We start from the raw sequence: 22316 nt of genomic DNA, 5'->3' as shown, positions 1-22316 counted from the left end.
GCTTTATTCATCCAGATTAAAATACTTTAATCTTTTTAGAACTTTGGGAAAAGAACGTTATGTTGTAAATAGAAGTATTTGAAATACATATTTAAAGGATGCTCTTTTTCTAAGACACAGGTCTCTGAAACCTTTCTGAAAACACAACTTCAACTTCATTCTGTAACGTAGAACTACAGAAGGTTACATATGGGTATTTAATAGCATATCTTTTTTTAACTTTAAAAAAAAATGGTCAGCTAAATCCCTATGCAGCTCACACAAAATATGCTTCTGGATGTTTATACTTTTGCAGAGATGGCTCATTCACCTCTTCAGAAAAGGTTGCTAAGTCTATTTAGACTGTTGCTGCAAAAAAGCACTAGAGAAAGTCTCAAAAGAAGTAGTGACAAACAATCATTCTTTTCAGCTATAACGTGAAAGAATGCTGCATGAAGAAAATTATAACCTGTATTCAGATTCTTATTAATGTGCTCTCCTACTATTTAGCAGCCAGAGGCAGATAGATCAAGACATACCAGTTCTTGTTGTGACAAACTTGTTCCAGCATAGGACACAGTACCATAAACAAAACATCAAGTACTTAGCTGTAAATCAACAGAAAGAAACTTTCAGAATTACTTACCTGATTTTCTTCATGGGAAACTCTCATCTGTTCTTTAAGAACTGACATTCTGGCCGCTTCTTCTTTCCTCAATACTCTTTCTTTCTTTAGCTCAGGACTCCAGAAAGTTTTGATGCTATTCATGGAGGATCCCAGCTTGCTGTCCTTAATGTCTAGTTCTTTTCTGAGAAGATCATTTTCCCTCTGTAGTTCCTTAAGCTGAGCCTGAAGGTCTAACATGGTGCTATCTCTAACCTGTCTCAGCATAGAAGGAACCTGATGGTGGTGATGGTGTGAAGATGTGGTCAGACCTCCATGCTGATCAGTATAAGAAAGGACATCTGTGTGCGAAAGTCCAGCTGAAGCAATATTGGGACTGCTCCCCATAGCTGTGACTCGACCACCATACACAGCTCGATTTGTAGCCCTTCCAAGAGTCATTGTGCCCTTTGGGAAAGTAGTAGAAGCTACACCTTCATGGTCACTCAGATACATTGGTCCAGATGTTGCATAGGCTGCATTAAGGGACTGGATGTTCTCCATTGATAACGTCTTACCTGTTCCTCCTCCTCCTCCACTATTTGTTCGCCTATGGCCCAGGCGAGGAGATCTTGGCAATCGAGGAGACCTGGAGGGACTTCCTTCTAAGTTGCTGATTGTTCTTGCACTTCCATACATTTTTCTTCTACTTTGAGGTACTATTTAGTAAGAAACTAGTAACACTAAAGTTGAATATTAAGTTTATAATTCCAGCTAGAAATATTGGCAGTTTCACTGCATTCTTCCAGTAGGCAAAAATCTATTGTTCCTCCAAAGTCAGAGACCTGAAAAAAGATATTATCAAATTAAGTAAATTTTCATCTTGGGAAGTAAGTTTACAAGTAATCAGCATATATCAGAAAATAAGGTAACCTACTTCCTAATTACTTTAAAAATAAAATTTACTATATGTTTTGTATTTCAGATGACTAGTTAAAAATGCATTTTCACACTAATTTCATTCAGAAAAAAACCTGCTCATTTCTTTCTTGCTAGAAAATATCTTGACATTTTTACTTAATTTAACAAGCTTTATGTTGCAATAAACAAGGGCTCAAAAACATCTTAGCTGATATGTTAATGGACTTAACGTCAACAGCTCTTTTTTTCCCTTTATATAATTCCACATGGTCAGTCATTTAAGAACTACTCAAACTAAGATATTACATTTTCAAAAGACAGTATGAAAGTAGCAATTCAGCAATTCTGTATGTTCTTTAATAACATTAAATTAAGACAGAACAAGGAAATAGGCAGGGGTTTTCATTTTTGTTTGGATTAACAAAGACGTTCTTGGATAAGAAAAATGATGAAGGAAACAATGCTTCTAATAGTTCAGTAAAAACATTTTAGTAAAAAAAACAATAAAACTAAGCTAATTTGAGTGAATATTTCCTTCTAAACAATTATCACATATTACAACACAGTATTATTTTTTCAGTGAAGTACTAGCTCGCCAGTATTTGTTGTTAATATGCTTATCAGGAAAAGACTGCATAATCTAAGTTTTCATTTATAGAAGGAGTGCTTATGAAATACAGTTTTCTTTCTTTTCCTATGGATATCATATTATTACTTTGATAGAACTATCCTTGTAATCTAATTAACCAAACAACAGATAGATGTGGACCAATGCTCTGTTTTCAAATTCTTCAATATTATCATTATACTTTTATCAAGTTTCAAATAAGTTGATTAACTTTACATAGCATAAATATAAACATACAATAGGACTTTAGGATTAGGTAGGTCCACTGAATTTTTTTTTTTCCCCCCCAACAAATCTGACCATTTCAATACATTTGTGGTATTAAATTGGTGGTCATTAACCAGATCTAGTACCATTTATTTCAAAGGTAAGTAGAGGAAGATCAAAAGTTGGATTCAGTCAAATCTGTTAATCTTTAACCATACCCTCAAGACATCCTCATTATCTACAGATGCATTATTTCCCTGTGTTTTAAAACATCTGTTCTACATTTGCTGTGAAAAAAGCATTGATGCAGGGGCAGGCAGAAGGATGATTTGATGTCACATTTATTAAGAAGCTCTAGTATATTAAATTCTCACCAACAATATTAGCCTAAAATATTATCAATACAAATGATGTCAGCAAAAAAGAAGCTGAGTTCTCCACTGACCCCTCATTATCCCACACGGCTTATGTGAATTCTAAGAACTGCTTGGTATATGCTACATTTCCATCAAGTTTAACAGCCAGAATAGTCTAAAACATTTTTGTTTCATTTGAATTACCAGCATGCACCTGAATTAGCTGAGATGTTTCAACTAGTGCAACTTGTTTCAACGACTATTCTACAACAGTGGCCATTCTTGGGAATTTTCACCTCCTTCCCAAGAGGTCACAAGAGTCTGGTGTCAAGAATCACAAGACTCAGAAGTGGAAGGCACAGCACTACACTACACTGAAATGCTGATGACAATGCCACTATGAGTGCTGGGCAAAAATGTAAGGGTGTGGTATTTATTCAACATTGATAATTTGGAAACACTGAACCCTGTACTGCACCCAGGATGCCTCATTAAAGAGTAATTCATTTCAATGCAAACATTGCCCTTGGCAAAGTGGATCAAACAAACTAACAACATTGTTCCATACAAACTATATTAACAAGATCAGTAATTCTGACATAAAACATTACCACTTTTTGCCATTTACAAACAATTAGACTATGCATAAAGGAAAGCAGGGGTAGCTACTTCAACAAGAAAATTTAGATTTTAACTATTTAGGAAGACAGATACAAAATTACATTCTACTCTCTTCTACTTCAGGATCACATAACTCATAAAATAACATGAATATTTTTAAATCTAGAGGCAAAAGCCTGATCCAACTTCTTGAGCCACGAAAACCTCTTACAGCTTCCAGAATTCAGCCCCATGGCACAGAGATTTAAAGGAACCGGATGCGACTTGCTGATTTGCATTTTCAAATTTTGACCATTTTATAAGTATCCAAATCTGTCCCCCTTTTCAGTTGTCATCCAGCATTCAAGAGATGACCTATAGCTTGTTCCTCAAAAAACTGGTGCAGCTTTTCTGCCATTTCAAGTTCAACACACTGATCAATAAAAACAGTATCGCGTCGTGGTGACCGGGGGCAATGCAATTGCTTATCCTAATTCTCAAGTGCCAGCCATCCTCTGGCCAAATAACATCACTCAATGCACTCCGAGAAATCCATCCTCATATATTTCTGGTTTCCTGAGAAAGTTCTGTAGCTCCGTCAAAGATCTCACATGAGATCAGAGCTGAAGAACATTTTCCTTCCACTAGCATATGGCAGATCCTGAACAAAAGCAACTGTCTTCTAGATTGATGCAATTCTCTCCACCCCCCCAAAAAAATCTGAGCTGGTGAAAAACTAAGATTGCTAGCATAAAAACTGTCAATGTCACTTCAAACTGGATACAATCAAATATTTTTAGATACAGTAGCCCTGATACATGGCCAGGTCATGGGGATTGGTGCAGATTTGTTGATCCTCAAAAATATAGGTATAGGTACCTTTACATCATATCGATACAGTTTTTGCTTTCCATTGCCACAGTCTGATAAATAAGCAATTTATGCTTCTTCGAGTCACTTAATATCCTACTTGGCTTTTTGTTTATGTCTCTGATATGTATTTTTAGGTAGTTGTTTTGCCTTTTAGAGTTTATTAGTTGTCATCTGTCTTCTTTTCTCTACTTGTGTGAAGTTTTGAGAAGTTCTCATCTCAACAGAGAGAACATGTTTGTCTTGCTTAGCACTCCAATGTTTACCATTGAGCCCTACTGAAAAAGGGAATCATCATCCCTCATCCAAAGGGAGGCTAACTTCTCCTTTAATAATAATGTTTACAGATAGATTTAACACTGTAACTCTCATATGCCTGTGAAAATTCTGAAAGTAACAGGAAAAGAGAAGTAAAACACCACCAACCAAAGAAGTGTTATTACCTCCACAGCATTTTCAATTATTATTTTTACTTTCCCCCTGAAAGTGTTCTAATCAAGATGGCGACCTCTATGTAGAAAGAGCAAGCACCTTGACAATACGCTTGGTTTTCTTACTTTCACAGGCTACTAAGAATAGGTCACAGACCAAAAGCTGAAAATCCCGATTTAAAGAAATTCTTACAGTTTATCTGTATTTTCATTTGCACTTCATTGCCTGCTACAACCTGAATTATACAGACTGGCTTTCTTGCCAACACCTTGGAAAAAAGAAAGCATGTGAAAGTGTGCTTTTTGGAAGTGCATACATCTTATGGATAAACCTTGAGCCTTCCGTTATGGCTGTGAAAAGTCTCAGACACAGTAGAAGCCATATACCATTGCTTTATGGAAGAGGGGAGAAAGGCACCTACATCATTTTCTACTCTTTACTGCTTATACACAGAGCCTTCCTAGCTTCAGGAAGATTTATTGTGTGTCTCAACACATCAGGAATTGGAGGCATGAAAAAGCAGTATCAGCCTCAGGGCCTCAACAACTGCCACACAGATCATTATCTACCACCTGGGAAAGAAACAGAGGAGATTCCTTCTCCCATCTTCCCATAGAACCTGCTGACACAGAGCCTTCCAGGTGAACTTACAGTGGGCAGATGAGATATAGATGATTCTATCTTGAAAACTAAATTGATTTTATATTGCTATTTTAATTTATGGAGGGGGGGAATTATTCCTCTAAAGCAATCTTTTTTCACCCAATATTTCAAGGATGGTTTTGCTGAACTGAAGCATAACCCTCACGCACCGTAGTGCAATGGGTGGAGAGAAAGATAAAAGGAATCAAGCAGAAACATAAGAATCTCATATATTATGGGGAGGATGGGACAGCTGTATAGACAAGAACAGTATACCTACAACTAAAGGGACCAACCCTCCCCCTTGATAGAAGGCCAGAAGCTGTAGATGTTGCAGTAGCAAGCACAGAGGAGCTCCAGTACAACTTGTGAACATTATATCCTCTTCCCTGAGACAAAGTGTCACCCAGATTCATTCAACCTGGTTTGGGACAGACTGCAGACCTACCACATGCATTTTCCCAGAAAAGGTTATTTTGAGTTTTCAAATCCAAATCAGCTTAATAGTACTAGAAAAAAAACAGATGGTCATCTTCTTGTCTCAATATTTTCTTACTTTAAAAAATACTTTTTAATGTACATAATGTATGACTTAAAAGCTAGCCATTATAATTGTGACTTTTAATATTTTGTGTTGCAAACAAAACGATATGAAAGAATCCAGAAAATTAAGCATACATTCTTGGCAGGGGGAGGGGATGGACATGACATGGAGAGGCATGACACCAGACACTTCCCCCTCACTCCCCCCATGCTCTCATCAGCCTTGAAAATCTCAGCAAATAAGAAATAGTCTATTTCATGCTAAAATACTTCCTGATGGCTGTTCTAAGTTAGGCTTAGCTTATTTCCCACATTTCTGCTCATCTCATCACCTGCACTCTGCAGACAATAACATCATTGATTCACATTATCCACATGACTTAAGTCTCTGACATTGCATTTTATTTGCCTTTTAACTATTTTTATAGAGACTTAAAACATAGGATTCTAATATGATGCTAATGGAAGGTCTGTCTCACTCAATTTACGCCCCAAATGCATTACTTCTACATTTTACATAATTACACAGTTTCCTTGAAATACTGTCTTCACAGAACCCCTTACATTCTCATTCTCACTGGTTACATACTCTTACCCCACTCCCCCCCAAAAAGAACCCACAATTAATTTCGTTAAGATATTTAAACAAATCAGTGTCACCAAGTTCAAAGCGAGTGAGAATTTTCTGTGTTGGGTCTGTCAATCTTTTCATAACAATTCCAAAAGAATTGCATAGAGGCATTTTAGTTTAGCCTCAGAACAGACTGGGGGCTATTCTGCTTGTTTCCCAAGCTCTGTGACTCAAGGTGGTTCAGAAAAAAATGGAACTAGATTTTGCCAGACAAAAGCCTGTGGCATCTGAATAAGTTTTAATGAAATTATTAAATTCTTCCTTCATACAGTTCAGAAGAATCACAATATGTTGTTATATTCCATGTTTCTCCTGTAAAATGTTTGGGCCTAAGCAGCCCAGCAGTCTCAGATCAGATATTCCAAGCCATTAAAAACAGGTAACAGTTTGAGCTTTGCTATCAATTCTGCATGTAGCCACAGCACATACAGAGATCTCACCAGTTTCACATTAGAAGTTTCATTAACAAGCAGGTGCTAGACAGCACACAGTGCAGCTAATTCAACAGCAGATTAACAACTTTATTGAAAAAAATTATCAAATCACACTATGCTGGAAAACACCAAGAAATGTAGAAAAATTTCAGTACCTATGCTCAGGAAGTGCATTGTCTACTAAATCTAAAGTACCATCTTAACCGTACAGAAATCATTCATATTACTAACAGCAGCCAAACATTTTTAGTGAAGGGTAAAGAGACTTGACTTCTTACTTCCCCTGGATTTGGGGGGTCTGGTCTTTTGTTTTTTGGTTTTATGCTCAGACTAGGGCACGCTATTAGTTTCATTAGAGTGAGTGTTACTGTTTCCTTATCATCAACTGATAACTAGTATTTGAACATGGAGCTACTTTGTGTCAATATATCTCACCTGCTGACCATTTACACATTCTACATAGGCAGACATAGTGAGGCCAGAACAGCCACCAAAATACAGATCAGCGCTACGGCTGTGTGTCTGAAGAATCCTGACAATTATGGTTAGAAAGCTCAGGCCAATTTAGCTTCTGTATCTCCTCCTCTGGCCAGAATCACCTAGTCAGCGGTAAGTTTGGATATTAGCCAAATACTTAATAGCTTTGCGCTACTACTTGCCAATATTAACATTCAGCCAAGAGCTCAATCGTTTGTAATACTACCAAAAGCTTTGAGGGAACCCTTTCCTTACAGCTATCCTCCCCAAACAATACATAAGGACAGCTAAATGCAGAAATTACCAGTCTGACTTTGGAAGTACTCAGTGGCTTCCAAACTGTCTGAAACTGTTTAGTACTATACAGCTCCCCAGATATAAGCCAAAAGCAACAAAATAGAAGAAATAAGAGATGATGTAGAAGATAACACTCCTATACTCTCCACCAGGGCTCATCTTCCATGTTTTCTGAGACACCACAAAAGGAAGGAGATCCACAGAAAAAGTTCTGTTCCATAAACACTTCCTGGCAAACAGTAAGGATTTTATTAAAATAAAGGAATCATTTAAATACTCTCTTATCACAAGAAAAAACATTCTGTACATAGAAGTCCAGGGATGCATGTGTATTTAAAGTAGTGACCGAGAGCCAGAAATATTTCTGGAACATTCTTTTGTTTTACCTAGGTTTTTGACTGCTTTAACAGTGACTCAACACATCCTCATAAAAGAAGATATTCTTTTCTTTGCATGTTTCTTATTATCCATGTTGATTTTTAACAAAAAAAAAAAAAATAGCCAGCTGATGCAAACTAGATATTGTATAGTATGCTTCCTTTCTCCATTCAACTGAGCAGCACAGCATGTCTTATTTTAGTGATGTAACAAAAAGATAATGAACAAAATGCTGGTTCACATGGAGTTAGTACAAGACCTGCATTATTTTTATTAAAAGGGCAAAATATTCTTTTTTCCTACTTACCAGACTTGTCAGATTGATCAAATTGCTTTTATTAAATTACCATTTTTTAACCATAAGAAGAAAATCACACATTTCTTCCTACTACTCTACTGTTCCTTAGAAGTTTGAAAAACAAAATATACATGACCAGCATTAAAAGCAACATCATTTAGGTTCCTCAGAGTGTCCTGATCCTGCATTTCTAATGTAAATGTAAGTTTTACTATAGCCTGCACAATAATTTTTTTTAACTTGTCAATAAATGTTAATTTATCTACTTTCTCTTGTAGTTAGTTATAAAAATAGTACATATATAATTGTGTATAAAATTAGTTTCCAAGTCTGTTTTAGTCTTGCAAGTTGGTGATGTCCCTGAACTCCCATCAATGTTAAATGAAAGAATTGGCATTTATCACCTCACAGGATTAATTCATCACACCTGTCTGCCTTTCATTTCTATTTCATACAAAAGAAATAGTATATGAAGGAGAAGGTAGGAATGGCTGCTGAATATGCATCTAATGACATACATGGAAAATTAAGTTGTCAGGCATTCTAATGTTGTCAGGTGCAGTGACAGCAATTAATACTTATCATGCAATCAGAAAACTCCAGCAATGGAAATATTTGGTCAAAATGCAGTATTAAAAATCTTGAAAAACAAGCAGTTCTTGACTGAGTTATCAGGACTGTCAATTATATTACTCACATATATTTAAGTGAAGAGTCAACAATGCCTTTTGAATTCTCTTTTATACAAGTTTCACAGTTTTAAAATAAGGCTACCATCCAGCAGAGGTACATTTTTTCATTGCACTGATTTTTTCTCTTTATTACAATGCTAGAGACATTGTAATTGTTTTAAAACACTTTTAAAGCATAATATCAATTAGAAATAGGCTTTAAGTAAAAGTAATATTTGAAATTCATCAACTGACACCTCCATTACTTTGTAACTTTTAAGGTAGGTCTCTCTTTGTTCTTAACAATTTATCTCTAACACTTCCACTAAAATAATTCTTTCCTGCAGTCCTGCATGTGAGAAAAGAAAGTCTCCCTGGGGTTTCTAAGATGCTTAAGGGAGGTGAGAAATTTAAGATTTGTTCTATTTTACTTTTCTTATGTTGTGTCCAATATCAAAGACTTGAAGATAGATCATTTAAAAAAAAAAAAAAGAAAAGGCTTCTATAGCCAAGCAATGGCAGAATCATCACATACAACTTTCATTGGTTTTGCCAGAGAACACACTGTATCTTTATAAAAAGTTACAGGCAGCACGTCTATCTGTGCTCGCCCTATCCCAGCAAGCACAACAAATTATCTTCCAATGCAGACTATACATCACTATCCAAATTTATTCTGATTTAATGGTCAATCAACAGAAGCAGGGATGTATAGCATCATCCTTTGTTTAAAATATTAAGCACCCACATTAACAGTGTTGTTAAGAGTTTCAAAGATGCAAAGTAAAATATCTCCGTTTTAATTGATCAAAGTTCAGTCCTGAGCTCATTGTGCCATTGTTTTGCCAGCCATCTGCTCTCTCTGCAACTTTTAACGTTAAGATCCTATTTTTTGTTGGGGGGTGGGTGGTGTGAATCCCAAGTAATAAGGGCTAGAAACACATACGTTCCAAAACCCTGTCTGCACCTCTCCATTTTTTTCAGTTTTCTCAAATTTTGTGCACCATAATGACCTTCTCTGAGTACACAGATATTTTTAAAAGCTTGGCAAGCTTTTGCCTTTCTAGAGAAAGAACTCCTAACATTTTAGTCTTTGCAGGTATGCAGGTGTCTTGTTAAATACTTGCTAAATTCTGTATCCTAGTCTGTATTCATTGTGCCTTCCATCCCGTAATTGTTAATCACTTCTTATTTCTTTCTCAATAAGAAATCTCATTTATCAATGCAAGCCTGCATTTACAAACTCCAGTCTCTTGTGGGGGATTATTCTAAGGCAGCAGAATTGGGTTAGCCAGACAAACAGTATTTTTACTTTAATGACTATTAAGCAGCAGTAAAAAAATTAAACATCTTAAATTTTTACTGAAATAGTCTCGTTTAGGGGAAAAAATATTAAAATGTAAAAGTATACACCATTCTTTAGGATTACTTAAAAATTATGCCTAATAAGCAGCACAATTTTGCTTTTCCCAAAATTTACCCAATTTGAATGACTATTTAACAATTTACAGAAACATGGTATTAGACATTGAATTACCTTTCTATTTCAATTGAGAAGTTAGAGTTTAAAAATAAGCATGATCTAAGAAAACCTTAAAGTTTTCTAGCAAAAACTGGAAGACCAGTCTTGTTTTTTCTATTATTTCTAAATTTTAATTATCAACAAAACCTACCTTTCTTCCCCTTTTAAGCAATCTGTTTACATTTTAAAATATAAATTACAAAAGCATAATTTTTAAAGCTTCTTTACAGAGCACCTGTAACTTCAAGAGGGACACAAGAGACAGTTCTAGACATATTTTGAAAGATTTTTTTCTCTAGCAATACTACACATATTTCATTACAAACATACGTAAAGAACCAAATGAAAACATAATGGATCTTGAATCTCCGTTTTTATAATTATTTTTAAAAGGTAAATAAAATAGTAGGACAAAGGAAAAAAACTAACAAAAACTAAGTAAAAAAATAATATATCTATATTATGGTTTAAATAGCCAAGCTTCTTTTTCTTAGCTGCAATCTCATTTGCCTTGCTCACGGAACATCCAAGTTGTAGACAATAAAAAGTGAACCAAGTAGGTTGATTCACATTGACAACTTCGTATTGCTAATTTATCATCTAGTCCACATTTCTTCTGCCTTGTTTATGATCAAGGAAAACTTGAACCCTTGACAAAGTAAATTATGGTCCAATATGTCCTTCAGTCAAATGTGAGGGAGGTGAGGATCCTCTAAACAAGTTAAAGTTTAGATCTTCTAATCAAGTTAATTCTAAATTGTATGCATGCTAATGACACTGAATTGCAGTTCTGATAGAAACCTTAGTTTTTCTTATAGAATAATTGTGTGCATTTATTTTTTCCATTCGCACACTCTGGACTAACAGAACCCGTTGTGAGTCTTAAGCAACACTTACTTACAAAGACAAATATTATTGCAGAAGTTTGTTACATCTACTGTTACATCATCATCATGCAAGAAGAGAAGATAGGATAAGGTCCACTCCTGAAAACTGGGAATGATGAACCTATATGGAAAGCTATCGTGAAAGCTTTATACCTTGCAAAAGAGCGCTCTTAGAATTCAGGTATTGAAAATACCATATTTTATTACTTTTAAAGATCAAACAAGAGATTCATAAAAATTATACTTTAAAAAATGTTTTTAATGCTTTTATATATGTGTGTTTATACTAAAGACACTGCTTCAAACTGAAAGCTTTTGTAAACACTCGTGTGTGACACCTATCATCTGTCTTTCCGCTTGCTATACATAGTAGCAAGTAAGGTTATAAGAGATTAACAATAAAAGACACAAAACAGAGTCAGTTAAATGTTCAGGAATGACAGAAGAAAAACATCATTATATTAAACAGATATTTCCTTACAAATTATGTCTACAATAGGAAAAGACACATTTCCGATGCATCAGGAACATTCTGATAATGCCAAAATAAACCATGTTTTTCAAATAAGGCCACAAGGGTAGAATAACAAAAAAACTTGTTACACATGTTCATGCAACAGCAAACATCTATACTGTCAACATTCATACCAACAGTCTTTGAAACATAAGGGTGTTTACCTGACAACACATACATATCAAACACACCTTGAAGACTGCAATTATTTGTTTTACAAATAAAACATCAGAACTGAAAATAACGTCAAAAGAAATTGATTGAATTTATAATGAGACCTGTAAATTTGTCTATTTTCACATTAAGTATGTTTAAGAATGTTCTGTCATTTACATTAATGTAATACTTTTCATTTCAAAATGCATTTGAAATTTTTAAGTCTATCTTAGAAATAACCAGAGATACTTCTACCCAATAGAGTATTTTCAATTGAATTCACTAAGGCTACTCACATGAATGTTATTAAACACAGGCTTATGTATTTGCAGAATAAAGCTATATTTTTTTTTTGCTACAAAGCTTCCATTCTCATAAGAAAGCAACACAATAGCCATAGGATCAACTATTAAGCCTACCTGTGTAACTTCTAGCATTTTCTTAAAATACTTAAATATTGGGATATTTACAATTTATCAAGCCTAAATATCCACTATGCATTTTAAATGTATTGGATTCAAGAGTAGTAACATACATACTCAAACTATAAAACAAAAGCATGTATTTGTGCATTCAAATGGTATGCTCATGCCAAAAAAAAAGAAACTGGCTGTGCCTCAGCCATGTTAGATCAAAGTTCTCCAAGGAACTTACAGGCTCTGTAAGTGATGCAAGTGATTTAGCAGATTACCTCTCAATTAAGCATAGAATCAACACCCTGGAACCATTAGAAGGCACTGCATTTCTGGAATTACTTTTTTCTTTATTTCTTCATTCACAGAAAAGTTTGAAAAGAGTTCCCCAACCACTTAGTTGCTGGTTATTAACAACTTCATAGCACAACCCAATCTTCCACCTTTGTGCTGATACTGAACCCATCTCAGCTGAGCACAGCCACGCCAATTCACAAATGCAATTTATAAGTCCTTATAAGCATCTGACATGAACACCTGACATTGATGACAGACGTTATTGTAACTGCTTTCCTTAAGGAAAAACAAATTGTCTGAGCAGATTTCAAATGAAGTCTGTGAAAGATACATAAATGAAAGCCAAGGTACATCACGACTGCCAATACTTAGCCATCAGAAATAAACATGCTTCACACAGCAAATTGTCTTCCAGAGGAGCGCCTGAGAGTACCCATTTCTTGCACTATTATTAGAATCGGTCAACAAAAAGAACTATTCTTTACCATGTCATATTCATCCACTAACCCAAATTGTTCAAAGAACTTAAGTGGCAAGAACTGTATTTTAACAATCTATTTTGAGGAAAATGACGCACTACAAGATACTGTTCAAGTCAAGTCCACACCGTCACAGAAATAACACAGGCCTATGATATTTTATGAAGTTATTAAATGATTCAGGCATTGCACATACCACAGACATAATATGTATCTTAGCAGAGTACCTGTAAATAATTTTACTGACCATAAAAAGGGTTTAGTTAACAATACTGAAAGCCGAAGAAGCATCAGCACAATCTCCAATGGGATTCAACTAATATTTGACAAAGAAAAATCACTTTGTGAGAATTCAAGTACTGCGGTCTCCAAGTCCATTCAATGTGTTATTTTTGCAACGAGACAATCCAAATGGAAGCCAAATAGCGTAGCCATGAGTATGGACACAGTAAACCTCCTTTAGCAATTGGAATGAAGTCACCAAAGTGTGTTGTGTTAGCCTCTCAGTCAGAAGAACAGTATGGCCAATAAATCAGCATTCATCCCAAGTGATCTGAGCTATGTACTTGGAGGGAAACTGTCACACATATTACCAATGCTCTGTGCAACATATGATCTGTTGGACTAAGTTGAGGAATGGCAGAGACTTTTATTACATTTCTTTCACATCTTTCAAAATAAACTGCACATTATATCCAGCTAGGCAATCATTACAGACATTGCTTTCTTTAGCAGCTTCCCACCTCAACTCCAGCGTTATCCCAGTAACTACAGCACATTATTTTCACAGATACCTATACCATTTATCTTTCACTGATCTTCTTACTCCTTTCACCGTTCCATGGCATTTCCCACAGAATTTGAGCTATTTTTCTTAATGTGACTTAATTCCAAAATAAATGTCTCATAATTTTCCATTTCTGTAGAATTTAGCTGCTACATTCTACATCTGCACTGTGACTTCAGTTAGAGGGATAGGGTAATAAGCATGACAAGCAGTGAGAAGCTTAAAAAAAGACTGTATTTGTTGGAAGAGGGATACTTTAACTAAATAAAAAGTACAGTGGTCATTAAGGAAGCCACCTGTTAACTAGTCAGAAGCATTTCCAGTAAATGGCAATCTGCAAGAGTGAGTTTCTAAGATAGTCTAGAAAAGATAGTCTAGAAAGCTGATATCCCCCTTTCAAAAACCTAATCTTAAAACTTCTCAGAATACCTTAGGCTTTGCTAAACATCTAAAACATCAAAGGCTCCCAGTCATCCAATCACAACTCAAAACCCTTAAGCATACCTCACATTCTTAGACACATTTCATCCGCCAACCTAAAAGAACAGAAATTCTGACACTACAGTTCTCCCTCATTATTCTCTTTACAAATTAAAGAGATTGTAGTGATATACAACTTTCCAAACATGTAAACTTTCCATCTCAAAGTCTACACTTCTAATATCGTGAAGAAATTCCAGGATTCTGAGAACAGAAACAGTGTGGAGCCTTAACCAGAGAAGTGCTAAAACATCTTTGTTACTCTTCTCTCCTTTGTCAGAGCTCAGCACCTGACAGACTGACTCTGAAAGAAGATGAGGTTGGTGTTCCTAATTGTTACAACTACTCCAAAACAAAATCTGGCTATTTAAGATAGTCCAAAGCTGGGCATTGAGAAAGCTGCTATCACTAAATGAATCATAAGAACTCCCAGAGATCAACAGCCAAGAAACTTAAATACTAGACTATCAATGTTAATTCATCAAAGACATTTACATTTTCATATACAAACATTGGATATCTATGCTTATAAAATTTCTCAGACCTCACAAATAGTCCACAACCATTGTCCAAGGCAAGGTTTTTCTTGATCACACCTTACATACAAGCAGTAACAAGCCAACATAAATCCATCTCACTCTATTTCAAAAAGATTTCTTTATAAAATCCATTACATAACAAAAAAATGACCAATTTAAAATCAAGTGCTCTAGAAAAAGATTTAACTGATGTTTCTGCTGATCTGCCTTTGCATTTTTCTCTAAGTATCACCAAGAAGCAGCAGCACTATCCAGTTCATTTAGAGAATTTCATTTCTAAACTTTCTCTTGATCAACTATGATCCTCTGAAAGAAATTATAATCTCATTTTGCTTTAAAGTAACTCTTGCCCTTTTGCCAGGACTTTGTAGAAAATATAGACTAGTATTAATGTTGCAAAATAAATAAGTTGAGGCAACCTCATCATTGCTAACTACAGACAAGATCACTCAAAAACTAAAGCTTACACCACAAAAATATTTTAAAGCAACCCTAAAACTGAAGAAAGCAAATATAATCTCACAAATAAAAGAGCAGTCACATTATAAAAAAAAAATAAATTCAGTATCACAGTCATATTTCCTAGGTGGATCTGACTAACCATCTCCATATATATCCCAGGCATCTTACAAACTAAATTAAACTGAGAAGATAACAAATGCATCACAGTAGATAAAAATATAATAAACACCATAAGAGATACAGGTGGGAGAACATATGTTGTCTTCGGAAGTGATACACAGGCTGGTTGCCTCACCCTCTTTGAGGTGTGAACAACCCACTCTTCTGTTAGTCATCCTTCAAAGGTCTGCAAGAATCATCTTTCTAAAGCAAGAAAATCACCTTAGGCATTCTTTCACTAAAACATGCATGCTGAATAGCTAATTGTCTAAATATCAGGTATATTTGACATTCTAAGATGGCTGAATGTGCTTACTTGATATTTAGCTGCTAAGAATATGGGCAAGTCCTTCCCTTGCCACTTTTCTACAGCCTTCGGAGCAGGCAAGAAATAGGAGGGGCGACAGGCATGGATAATTATATCTTACACTACCATTCATCAGAATTTGACCCAGAATTTGACTACCAGTAGGTTAGGGGAGTTGAAGAACCACCGATAGAGTACAAGAGGTGGTAAAATGGGTCTCCTCCAAATGCAGCTTAACCACAAGAGAAAGTATCATAACTATAATGAGTATAATAAGGCATTCAAACACTAACAAGATAAAAGGAGGTCAAGGCTGAGGAAGACCAGACACATGCACTTTCTAAGGCAAGGAACTCCATTTTGCACAGTAGGATGGGAAAGAACAACAGATGCCTCTACATGACAACTTTCTTCTTCATGCTTGGAAAGGACGGAAACCATTTCATCCTCTACCTACTGGAAAAAGGGATGCATCTTAGTTCAAGACAGAAGATACTTTCTATTCATAAACCCATCTTCATGGCAGAGGAATAAAAAGCCCCACACAATTAGAAAGTCAAAGCACGTGATCTCAATGCTAGAGTGAGGAAGGAAAACAAGACTGTATCATCTTCCACATTCAGGAAGACACCATATCAACCTAGGTACCCCACTAACTGAGCAGGATTAAAATAGGAGCTATTTAAATATAACGGCAAACAAGTCTCCTCCAAGCCTGTCTAAACACACTTTCTCCAACACAGAAATCACCTTTCAATCCCCAGCACTACCCTTCAAAATTATTTACTCAACTGTTTTCTGGAGTCAGTATTTTTACCATCTTCTCTCTCAAGTAAACAAATAGCATTTCTGAGAGAATGCCAAGGGCAGTCCACATACTCCCTTTCTCTTTCACTGGCAAAACAGTAGCTCCTTCCCCTTGCATTTGAAATTTTAGTGGTGATAAAAGAAAATGTCTATTTGAAGACATAATACAATAGAACTAGCACTACAAAAAACAACAAATGAGAAGTCTCTCAGTTCTTAACTGGAAGATCTACCCCACCCTGGGTGCACCTGTAAGAGACGCAGCACAGGGTTTCTCCATATTTTAAACATCTAGTTTCAACTTGAGCTGTGAAGCCATAAATCTGAGGGACTGCCCTTATCTCATTAATCCTTTGGAAGAAGAAATTATGTTCCTTTCACTCACAGGACAGAAAGTCACTCCTCCCACCCCAGTTTCCTCTAGGAAAAGTGAAATTGCTAACTCACCTTGGTGCCTTTGAAATTTACACGGAGCTTTCAAACAAAAATAACAGTAGCGGAAAGCTTTCTTTTAAAGCACTGAAGAGATGTGGAAAGACTTATTTTCACACACCCCCTCTTAACACAGCCACCCACGAAGCCAAGACTTAGACTGTAAATTTCTTGCATCAAGAAACGTTAACAAAGCTTTCCCCACAGAAACATTCCTTAAGGGAACTAGAGAAACTTACCATTACACACTCCCTGTGTGCAAAACCAGACCCTGCAAAGGGTCCTTCTCCTCTTCGCATCCAGGGAACAGAAGCAATGGGGAAATGCCCTGCCCAAGCAGATGAGACCGTGAGGAGACAGCGGCTGCACGAGCCTTCGCTCTGCCATGGAAGGGGTAAAGAAAACCCCGGCAGTGAAGCACGATGGCGAGCGGCCTGACCCCGCGAGGCGGCGGCAGGGCGCTGAGGGGGCGCGGGGGACCCCCGCCCCTGGGAGGCCCCGCGCGGGCTCCTGAGGAGCGACCGGCGGGCGGCACGCGCCAGCCTCCGCCCTCTCCCAGCCAGGCGAGCCGGGGCGTGGCCTGCCCGCCCACCAAGGCGGGAGGGGAGGGGAGGGGCGGGGCGGGGCGGTCCTCCCCTCCCCTCCCCTCCCCTCCCGCCCGCAGTAAGCGCCGGAGGAAGGCGAGCTGGCCTGCCCGCTCCAAGGCGGAGAGAGGTGCCTTTCGCCCGAGCAGCAGCGGCAGGGGGGGTCCCTTCTGTCGGGAGAATTGAAGGAAGCCCCCCCCGCAGAGCGATCGCTTTAGGGGTCCCTGTAGAGACGCAGGGAGGGGCGGGCGCGCCGCTCTGACGCCGCCAGCCGTGGGGGGAGCTGGGCCAGGAAAGTGGTCGGGCTTCCTCGCTCCTTGCTGACGAGCGGTGAGACGGGGAGGGCAGTGCCAAGGCCCCCGCTGCCCCCGGGGCGGAAAACGACGGACCGCAGGGCCGCGGGAGGCCTCTCCCCGCGCCCTGCTTACAGCGGCTCAACCAGCGCTGTGGAGTTTGACGATTTCCTGAGGTGGGAGGAGGGCGGTAACGGATCTCCACAGCATCCTCCCTCAGAGCGGGGCGACCAGCAGGCGGGCGCGGGCGGGGGCAGGCATGAGACGGAGGAGCTTCTCCGTCCTCGACTTCGCCACAGGGAAATGAGGTGCCAGCGGAGAAGCGACTTGATGGAGGGGGGAACCTTCCCCGCCCTTCGAAGGAGGGGGCAGCCGGAGAAGGCCTGGGCTCGGAGGAGCTGCCGGGAAGGGGCTGCGTGCAAGGCGGCCGCCCTGGACATGCCCATGGGCAGGGGGCAGGGGAATCGGAAATAAAACCAAATCACAAACAAACAGTTAAGTGAAACCACTGATTCGAAAAGCCAACCAGAAAACTAACCCTGACAAGTCAGATTTGCCCTCCTCTTGACTGCACTTATTGGCCGTGCTTATTTGCAACGAGCTTGTATCTGCCAATGCAAGTGGTCGGTTGGTGTGTCCATCAAGAGGGAAATATCACTTCGCTGCTAAGGGAGTAGATTCCCATCCATCCATCACAAGGCTTAGCAGGTAGCCGCCTAGAGATCAATCACACACTAATAAAAATATATATATATGTATATTCCTTTTCCATCACATTACTACTCTAGTGCTCTCAGCAAATTACATGTATGTATCCTTGATGAATATATGCATGGATTTTATCGTATACATCAGCCTTGTCCAACCTAAAATGATCTTTAAAAAAAATATAAATTAAGAAATCACACAGCATCATAAATGAGGGACCCCAGTAAGTATTCATTAATTATCTAACTGCAAAATAATATCCTGTTAGTTTCTGGTTTCCATTCACCAGCCACTAGGAGGGAACAGAAATCTCTCACCTTTTTCCTGACACGATTTTTAAAACACCAAACATTATCTAGTATTTAGGTATAAAGCTAGCAATTTCCAAAGCGCATCAATTCTGTTCTAGAAAACTTTAACAATAATATCTTTAAACACTGGGCACAAAAAAATGAGACTCCTATGGTTGCTTTTAATAGAAATTGAAAGAGAGGTTTCTGGTCAACGATTCTATAGGGAGAGGCACCCTGCTACCAGAATAAGATGTGCACTTGGTCCCATTTATTACAATGTATTTCTAAAGCAATAGAAAACGCCTGTTCTGCAAATTCTTTTCCAGTTTCAGCTACCAGACAGCTGTAGAAAGCAATGTATAGCAATTTCCTTAATCACAATAACTGTACAGTAATGTATTACAGCCATATTCTTGTTTAAGCTTCTCACCTTTCAAATCATTGCATCTGTCTTTCGTCCTCACATGGATTTTACAACATCACGTTTAGCTGACATCTCAGTAGCGCAGAGGAAGGAGGCAGCAGGGAGAGCCGGAGCCGCCGAACACCTACGAGGGGAGGAAGCGAGGGAACCTGCTGCAGTCGGGGGAGGCTGGCGTGCTCCCGTCCCTCGTCTTTCCGTGCCTCAGCGAGCCTCCCTCAGTCAGCTGCGAGCCTGGCTGGCTGGGCTGCCAGTCCCTGACTCAACACTCCCAGCATTCCCGAGGAGCCGCGGGTTCAGCCGCGCCGGGCGGCCTTGCCGCCGGGGGCAGCACCAAGCGCCCTGCCCGCCGCGGCGGCAGCGCCCGCACCGCCAGCCCGGGGATTTCTCGGAGGCTTCGTCGCTCTCCCTTCACTGCAAAGCCAGGGGTTCCAGTCCCCACCCAGCAAACGTCTGAAGGGAGAGGGTGTTACTCATTGTGAAAGAGCCGAAGAATACACCTCTGCCTGCGTAAAACTGCAGGGGCAAAATTGCTTTCTTGTGCTGTTCACCGAAGGCCAAAAATGCTCAAAGCCAGGTGCTTAAGAACATGGTATCTAGAAATGCATTAGTATATGTGTGTACATACACAAGGGAAAAAAAAAATCTAAATCTGTGTTTTGGCTTAAGTGTAAAACTAAGAAGACACCCGTATTTGTGGGTTGTTCTTTTTTTTTTTTTAAATAGTATGCAGGGGAAACAAAGCAGGAGATCAGCTGCTATGTGAAGCCTGAAAGCTGTTTTCATCAGAAAACTGCAAACTGCATTAAAAATTACTACTGAGATTTTATTTAGTTTTGTATTAAGGGGAGTGAGGGAAACATCTATAAACATCTGACTTCTCACCCTAAGAAATTAGGGGTTTCTCCTCATCTGTTTTTCCCCTCTTCTCAAATTTTGAGTTTAATTGCTCTTGATACAATTATAACTGATCACCCTTAGTCCTTAGCTTCAATACAACTTCATACCTTATCCTACACAGAATTTCACAAATGTATTTTATCTGCCTCTTAACCTCATTGCTGTGACAATGTTTTTAAGAAGCACTTCAGATCTGTAGTTGGTTTACTCTAATCTGTATTTTATTCCTCTCTTGCCCACAGATGTACCTATACATGCCACTATTAAACATTATTGATAAGAACAGCTTTTATGGAATTACTATTAAAAACTATGTCAAACAAAATTGATTTCAATCAATCATGTTTAAAACTAACATAATCCCTTCATTGCTGTATTTGAATCATCCAAAGCCAGTTGAAATAGTTTGCTGTAGTGAATATTTATTCAGAGATGTAAATATGCAAAACAGTGCTAGAATGCAATTCACACAAAGTATAGCGGTTTATTTCCCCAAGAAAGGGACATACTCTTACAATATCTGTATACCTTAGCTATAATTACAATATGGGGCAAATCTTTTTTCTGAGTTCAAAGTAATGGGATAAACCATGATTAAAATGCAAATTTCAGTTGCTTTTCAAACCTGTGTATTTACTTGAAGACATTTCTATTAAAAAATGGAAATTATGGACAGAGAAAATCTGTTCCTGCAGAAACTGAAAAGAAGGGACATGGTTTTGTGCAAATAATTTTGCTTGATCTAAAAAACAAATAGTACTCTGGAAGAGTTAGCAAGTCTGCATCTGTAAGAAAATGGATAAACACTACAAAATGTAGGTCACCACACTGAATGCTTCAAAGCACAAGAAGTGTCCATTTTCAAAAATGTAGTGCTTAATTTGGATTCGGTGCGCAATAAGAATATCTTACAGACCTGTCTCAGTATTGCCAATACCAATTTTGTCTCAGTACTGTTAATGATGACAGGACTTTTGTTCTACATGGTGTCAGCTGCTGACAGGTTTTTAAACAACATCCCTGTCCATATGAAAAGACAGGAACATCAGGTTCTGCTTTATCTTTTTTGTGACTCATTCACTGACAAAGGTTATGGGCCTTGTGATAGCCTGCAAAAGCCAGGATGATTCTGACAGAAGGCCAGTAGCCTAAGAATCTTCTTTCCAAGGATTTATCATTGTGGGAAGACACCATGGAGTTACCATAAGGTTGCAACAATATTGCAATGAATTAAGCTTGCTATCATTCAATAAAGTTTGTAGCAGAATTAGTCATAGACCATCTTGGAGCAGCAGACCATCTGCAGGGGGACTGTCAGTATTACTAGTGCCAAGGAACACAATATACCCACTATGGACAAGACCATTTGGTGTAAAGCTTCGTGAAAAAAATATTTTGCCAAATTGTATTCAAAAAGAGTTGTTAGAAAAATGTGCAGTTCAAGTAAAGGGGAAAAAATGATCAGAAATTTACAGCTAATCTACTTATTGTATTAGTAGAAACAACATCCATGCAAACAACCTCAGGGTCGCATAATCTGAACCCTTCAATAATATTCATTCCTTACATTCAAGACAATGTTGGAATCCAAATCCAAAGGGTAGGATAGTAACAATAGTATGTACTTCAGACTGACTTCTTTGCAGCTGATTAAAGTTCTCATTTCAGTCTAATCACAGGAACATTTGTGTTGTCTTTGGTGTCACGATGCAGGTGGATGCCATTAAGCATAAAAAAGAACGATCGTGCAAGTAAACTAGCACTTTTTTTCCTTTTGTTTTTGTTGTAAGATGTTCCAATGCATTAACTACTAGACATATCTTTCAGGCAACTCTTAGAGAAAAATCAGTCTGTTGTAAAACTTAAACCAGTATTTATATTATAAGTGTCATATGATGCTATATCTAA

The 22316-nt window shown here is 38.0% G+C and overlaps 1 protein-coding gene across 7 annotated transcripts in view; it reads right to left on the bottom strand.

The window, feature by feature from the left end:
* ERC2 (ELKS/RAB6-interacting/CAST family member 2) overlaps positions 1-19710 on the bottom strand; it is a 529850-nt gene extending 510140 nt beyond the window's left edge. For 6 of the 7 annotated variants that reach the window (XM_074879348.1, XM_074879351.1, XM_074879353.1 and 3 more), the window contains exons 1-2: positions 17449-17583; positions 626-1428 (exon numbers count right to left, since the gene is read on the bottom strand). In XM_074879348.1, coding sequence (XP_074735449.1) covers positions 626-1282 — 657 coding nt within the window. In that variant the 5' untranslated portion in view covers positions 1283-1428; positions 17449-17583. Of the gene's footprint in view, positions 1-625; positions 1429-17448; positions 17584-19517 lie in introns of those variants that run through there. The other variant, XM_074879349.1, reaches the window with a different exon arrangement.
* Positions 19711-22316: the final 2606 nt, after the last annotated feature.

This window comes from Strix uralensis, chromosome 10, assembly GCF_047716275.1.
Source record: "Strix uralensis isolate ZFMK-TIS-50842 chromosome 10, bStrUra1, whole genome shotgun sequence".
NCBI classification, from domain to species: domain Eukaryota; kingdom Metazoa; phylum Chordata; class Aves; order Strigiformes; family Strigidae; genus Strix; species Strix uralensis.
Note: the sequence above shows the minus strand (reverse complement) of the source record. Positions and strands in the feature narration are given on the sequence as shown.